The following is a 6,078-nucleotide window of genomic DNA, read 5'->3' as shown; positions in this document are numbered from 1 at the left end:
GCATGTGGTGCTGGGGGATTGAACCGCGGTCCCTGTGCTTTGCTAAACTTGTTCTAAGTAGGTGCTTTAGACCACTGAGCCATCTCACCAGCCCTGCAGCTTGTTCTAAGTAGGTGCCTTAGACCACTGAGCCATCTCACCAGCCCCATCACCCAGTTTTCTAACTGCACAACTGATCACACTGAGCTATGGCCAGGCCCCCAGGTTTTTTTTTCTCTGAATGCCCTCAGGTGTGGTTTGGCTGGCTGGAGTGTTGTGGGAATCGAACTACAGCAACCTGAGGCTGACAGCTTTGTGGAAGCAGCCACTTAAAGAACTGACAACTGATCACACTGGCAAAGTTACTAGGGTTCTCCCAGCTGCCAGCCCCCAAATGCCTGAGGTTCCTCCTGACGCCCTCAATTGCGCTGAGATTCTCTGCAGCTCAGCTGTGCAGTGAGACAGTGATTGGGCAAAAAGCGACGGATCTAGGCCTGGGGGCAGGTCTGGCTGTTCTACTCACTGTCAAGCCAAGTGAGCTCAGCAGCGATGCACCCACCCCACTTCATCACGGCTGCGTTGCCCCACTGCGCACAGCCCTGCTCTCCCAGCATGCTCGTGGAGTATGCCCCACTGCGCACGGCCCTGCTCGCCCAGCATGCTCGCGGAGGCTGCCCCACTGCACATGGCCCTGCTCTCCCAGCATGCTCACTGAGGCTGCCCCACTGTGCACGGCCCTGCTCGCCCAGCATGCTCGCGGAGGCTGCCCAAACTGGCTAAATGGGACTCTTTCCCTGCCTGCCTTTGGGAAGGAGGTGCTGGGCAGCCCTTGTCCTGAGTCAGGGGATGCAGGTACCTCGCACCCCGCAGGCCGTGTCCAGGTGGGGGTGGCGGAGAGAGGAGCGCTTGTAGACCACATGTGGGCCGCTTTCCTCCGGGCCCCGGGGGCCCTTGGACCCACCTCGCAGGGGCTCAATCAGATACTCTTCCTCCTCAGCCACAATCAGGCCGTGCTGGGGACAGAAAGCTCAGGTCAGGTCCTGCTTCCTGGGAGCCCTTTGAACCCCATCTATGTCTTTACAGTTTCTTTTTCTCTTTTTAAAATGTGTTTAGTATAAGATTCTACAAGGTCTCACCACACAGATCGGACTCATAGTGATCCTCCTGTTTGCAGCCTCCCAAGTGCTGGGAGGCGCCACCACGCTGAGTCTCAATCTAGTCTAAACGTGCCCTGGGGGCGGGGCTGGCATGGCAGGTGGCGCCGGGGATTGAACACTATCGCTGTGCTTGCTTAAGCAGGTCCTTTAAGTCCGCTGAACTATCGGCCGACCCTTACAGTTTCTTCTGTCAAGTTTGTTTTGCTGTTCCTTTTCCCCCTGGCTTCTTTTCTTTTGTAGTACAGATGAGCCCAAGGCCTGTGTACCTCGCTACATCCCCAACCCTTTTCCAGTTTCCACTTTAACATGGGATCTTGGTAAGTCACCGTGTGGCCCAGGCTAGGCTGGAACCTGCGATCCTACTCTCAGCCTCCCACAGTGCTGCTGGGATGACAGGCATGCACCACGATACTTAGCTCCTTCGCTAACTTCTTTCTTTCATTAGTATCTATCTGTGATATATAATGAATACATTCACCACGGGGAATCAGTACCAGTGCACATAACATTTTTATCCTTTTTGTGTGTGTGTCAGGAACTGAACTCATGACCTAATGCTTGTCAGGCGGGTGCTGTGCTGCTGAACTATATTCCTGGCCCTTTATCCTTTCTAACTTTGTCCCCTGCCTCCCAGCTCCAGCCCCCCCTTCCTATATGCAAAAGGCCCACCTCTCTTTCCTGTGATCTTTAAATTATTTATACCTTCGGTTTGTCATAGAAGAGAAACCCTGTGAGGCAAGTCTGTGCACGTGATTACTTTCCTTAGTGTTCTGGTCTCAAGGAGCATCTGTTTGCTTACAGGCGGCCCCAGTGTATCTTTCTTGTTGAGGCGGATGTTCAGCCTATATATTTGCAACATTTTCCTCTAAGCGCTGCCGTAGCTGCACCCCAAAGAGTACTTTAACAAGGCCCACTGTGCTTCCTTCCCGGCCCGATCTGTAGACACACCCCCAGCCCCTCCCCCCAGGCGCTGGCTTCTCCACCCTGCTTCCCAGAGTTCTCCGCTTACCAGGCCACCGCAGGTGCTGATGGCCACATGCGAAGTGCCTGCCTGGCCTTGCAGGTGCCCGGCATAGAGGCAGTGGGCCCGGGCGGCTCTCTGCCAGGCCAGGCCCTCGCGTGTCCAGTACTCCACGGAGACGTGGCCTGCCAGGAGACGGGGGCTGCGGGTCAGGTTGAGCAGGAAGTGGGTGCTGGGGGCAGCCACTTTGTAGAAGAGGCGGGACTCGGCCGTGGTGCCCCGGCGCTGCCTCCGGGGGGCAGGCGGCGAGAAGGCCAGTAGGGCCCCGTTGTGGTCCACGCGGGTGGGGAACGCGATCTCATAGCTCTCCAAGCTGGACAGGAAATCATCTGTGGGGAAGAGTGGAGGCCTGCAGGGGCCCTGGCTGCTGCAGGAGGTGGTGCCATCCCCAGCCCCCGTGACCCCCACACTGGCCCACAGGCTATTCTTTCCCCTGGCACCCAACGGGCCTCCGTAACTCCTCACTCCCTCCAGCCGCCATGGAGCACCGCTGGGACCTAAGGCTTGGCTCCTACCTTGAGACCGGAAGGCGTGGGTGACCTTGAAGGCGAGGCCCAGCCCCAGGGCGAGGGCCCAGCGGAGGATCTGGCAGGCGGGAGCCATAGGGGCTACGAGCCCACATGTCTCTCCCCAGCCCCGCTGGCTGCTGGCAGCCCCTGCAGTGCTGCCTTCCTGTTCACAGCCTGGGCAGCATCGCTGGCTCCTGGGAGGAAGAGACTCGGCTCAGAGAGAGGGACCTGCAGCCCCTGTGGCCCAGCCCCATGGTGGCCAAGGCATCCTCCACCTGCCCGTCCCACGCACTCCTTGTCCACAGCACCCTACACCCAGAGGACAGGTGGGGGCACCAGGAGGACCATTACAAGCATCTACAGCAAGCCGGCTGGTGTCTCATTCTTTCGCTCCCCTTTTATAGATCAGGGTTGGTGGAGATTGCCCTGCATCATGAGGCCAGTGAGGGACCCAGATTCATTCACTGAGTGATGACTTTGCTAGGCTGGGCTGGGTGGGGGTTGGGGACAGGGGCAAGGAGAGTTGCTGCTCCTGATTATGGGCCTGGCCACTCCTGGGCAGTAATGGTAGGGGTGAGGGGGTGGGACCTGTGGTGAGCAGAGGTGGAAGGGTGAAGCCCACTGGGGGAGGGCCTGCAGGGCCAGGGCCCTCCATTCCTTCCCAGGCCTCTTCTCAGCACATCTGTGGCCAGCTCCTTGTGCTGCCCACCGGAGGCCCAAGGCCCACCTGGCAGGTCTCAGTTTCTCAGGCCGCTGCCCCAGGCCAGCCGCTGCAGACACCACCCCAGGCCACCAGCCTGTGCCAGGCCCCCGCCCCCGCCCTCCTTCTCTTTGCAAAATCCCCCTTAATCACACACTGTCTTGTTTTCTTTGCGGCCTGGCCAAGTCTGAGAGTTGATCCCCAAACAGGGCAGTTGGGCCGAGAGGGAGAGAAGCCAGGGCTTTCTCCAAGAGGCCAAAGGAAAGTCCACCTCCCCCACTTCCACTTGGATCCCTCCAGCCACAGGGAGCTCACTCATGGTTAGTGGAGACCCTGCAGTTCAGTTCAGCTAGGCTATTACCATCTATGAATTGGTAGTGGCTTTTTGAAATTGGAAATACCTTTCAGGGGCTTTTGTTGGTGGTGTGGTGTTGAACACACACGTGTGTGGATCTTTCCCTTGGCTGTTCACAGCACAGGGCACCCTGGGCCAGTGGCCTCCTCTGTGGGAAGGGGACAGGGAAGAGGAGGGCAGCTGGCCTTTAGTTTTGAGCTGTCTAGAGTTCAGGGGCTGTAGCAGGAGGCACAGGGGTGCAGAGGGCATGCAGGTTGTGTTCATCAGGGCCATGGCAGGCGTGGAGGGGAGTGTGACAGAGCCCAGTGTGGTTGGTGGGGGCAGGGCGGAGCATGAGAGTCAGCAAGTCCGGGGACCATGAGGTGGAGGCAGGGGATCCCTATCTGGAAGCCCAGTGGGTGACATCCGAATGGGACCCGTCCTGTGGTGGGTAGGACTGTGTGTGTGCGCAGTGTGGCAAGTCAGTGACCCTGTCTGTGCTTACGCCCAGGCCTGGACATCACCCACTGCCGCCTCCAGGAGGCAGGAGGGAGGCCGCCAGCCTGGGAGAGGGGGCCGCGCTGGAGCAGGAAACGTCTCTCCCAAACAGCCGGCCGGAAGCTCGGCTCTGGCCCATCCCGGGATCCTGGGGAGACCAGCGGCCACCACCTTCCAGGCAGCCCAGTCTCCCCACCCAGGCTGCGGTCGTGCGAGGCCAGGCAGAGGCTGGAGGTGCCTGTGGCCTCCTCCGGGCACATCTGGCCCAGCAGTGTGCAGGGAGGAGGCCCCAGCCTAGCACAGACAAAAGCCAGCCGCTAATTACAGGCCCCAGCCGCTAAGGAGACCCGGAGGGCACTGTGGGCTCCCACCCCGCAGGGGAAGTGGGCGGTGCCGCTCCCACACCAGACACAGACACACACTGGCAGGGACAGACAGACACACACACCGGGGGCACCACACCTGCAGACCCACAAAGGACCCCTTCAGTTGCAAGTGCATGCGCTGACACAAGAACACACCCCTGTAGACCTATGTGTATTCTTGCACGTGACATGCACATACACACCAGAGGCCCACACAGTTTTACACACATACAGCCCCCCACAGGCCTACACAGTGACACGCTCACACCAAAGGTGACTAATTCCCAAGTCCCATAGATCTAGACCCCTCCAGACACACTCACACTTGTCACACTGGAGAGAAACACATATGCTTGGAGACTGACACAAAGTCGAGCACACACTCCCATTAGCACACTTGTCACATGTGAGAAACACAGATGCTCACAGGCACACACACACACACACCCTACATGCAAGAGTAACACACAGATGCGTGGAGACACACATGCCCGGGCACACACTCAGCTCACTTCTGGACACAGAGCCCGCACTCGATGCACAAACCCACATTGCCCTGAGTCTGCACAGAGCTCTCCCAGGCACCAACGATGCACAAAGCCATCCATCCATCACCCAGGCGCGCGCACCCTGGCACATACGTGGACGGCCACGCGCACGCGCACAGAGTGCGAGCAGCCCGACGGTGGCGCGCACCGGGGACCCGCGCCCACCCGGTACCTGCGCCCGGCCTCGCCGCCGCCGTCTCGCCGCCCGCCGCCCGCGCAGGAAGGAGGAGCGCGCGGCGTGGCCGGGGGAGGGGGCGCGGAGCCACTTCCTGAGCTGCCAGCCAGGCCCGCCCCGCGCCGCCTAGCCGAGCCGAGCCGAGCCGAGCCGAGCCGAGTTAGCCGCCCCGCCGGGCTGGACCCGAGCCAGGAACCCGAGCCCGCGGCTTGCCTGAGGGGAAGGAGGGGAGTGGGGGAGGGGCTAGGGAGGTGGACTAGGAATGGGTGTGGGGGTGATTGGGGGACGTGGTGGAGATGGATCAAGAACGCGTGGGGCGGGGGAGGGGTGGGGTGAGTGATGGGGCGGAGTGAGGGGCGGGCGAGGGGATGAAGGAAAGGAAGGGGTGGGGGTGGGAGCCGGCTCCCGTGGGGAAGGGCGGGATCGAGTAGGGGGCAGAGGAGGTTTGAATGGACAGCGGGGAGCACACGGAGGGACGGGGAGAGCTAGACTGGGAGGTTTGAAGGGAAGGCGCCCTGGACGGGGAGGGGTAGCGGAGCCACTGAGGGAGGGAAGCACCCACGCCCTGGCTGGCAACATCCGCAGCACCGACAACAGATGTTATTTATTGGGGCCTGGTCCCCGCTCAGAGGAGAGCGTCTCGGGCGCCTCCCTTGTGCCAGGCGCAGTGCCCGGGGCTGGGTGGATACATCTCAAATGGGCCCGAACTCCCTTTGGGGTTTGGGCTGCCCTGGGGCTGCCTTGGGTTCCGGGGCTTTAACTCCTTCACCGTGAGGTGGGTCTGGCTGCCCC

General features: G+C 60.7%; 1 protein-coding gene across 8 annotated transcripts in view; it reads right to left on the bottom strand.

The window, feature by feature from the left end:
* The window catches only part of Adamts10 (ADAM metallopeptidase with thrombospondin type 1 motif 10), a 20,235-nt gene extending 14,841 nt beyond the window's left edge, over window positions 1-5,394 (bottom strand). For 4 of the 8 annotated variants that reach the window (XR_002818879.1, XM_004644872.2, XM_023705081.1 and 1 more), the window contains exons 1-4: window positions 3,768-5,184; window positions 2,673-2,860; window positions 2,146-2,486; window positions 836-992 (exon numbers count right to left, since the gene is read on the bottom strand). Coding sequence is in view for 7 of the 8 variants with exons in the window: in XM_004644872.2 (XP_004644929.2) it covers window positions 836-992; window positions 2,146-2,486; window positions 2,673-2,860; window positions 3,768-3,994 (913 nt within the window). In the remaining variant the exon portion in view is untranslated. The other 4 variants (XM_023705082.1, XM_023705083.1, XM_023705085.1 and 1 more) reach the window with 4 other exon arrangements.
* Window positions 5,395-6,078: the final 684 nt, after the last annotated feature.

Source organism: Octodon degus, unplaced genomic scaffold (assembly GCF_000260255.1).
Source record: "Octodon degus isolate 3935 unplaced genomic scaffold, OctDeg1.0 scaffold00214, whole genome shotgun sequence".
Lineage (NCBI taxonomy): Eukaryota > Metazoa > Chordata > Mammalia > Rodentia > Octodontidae > Octodon > Octodon degus.
This window is presented reverse-complemented; position numbering and strand designations above follow the sequence as displayed.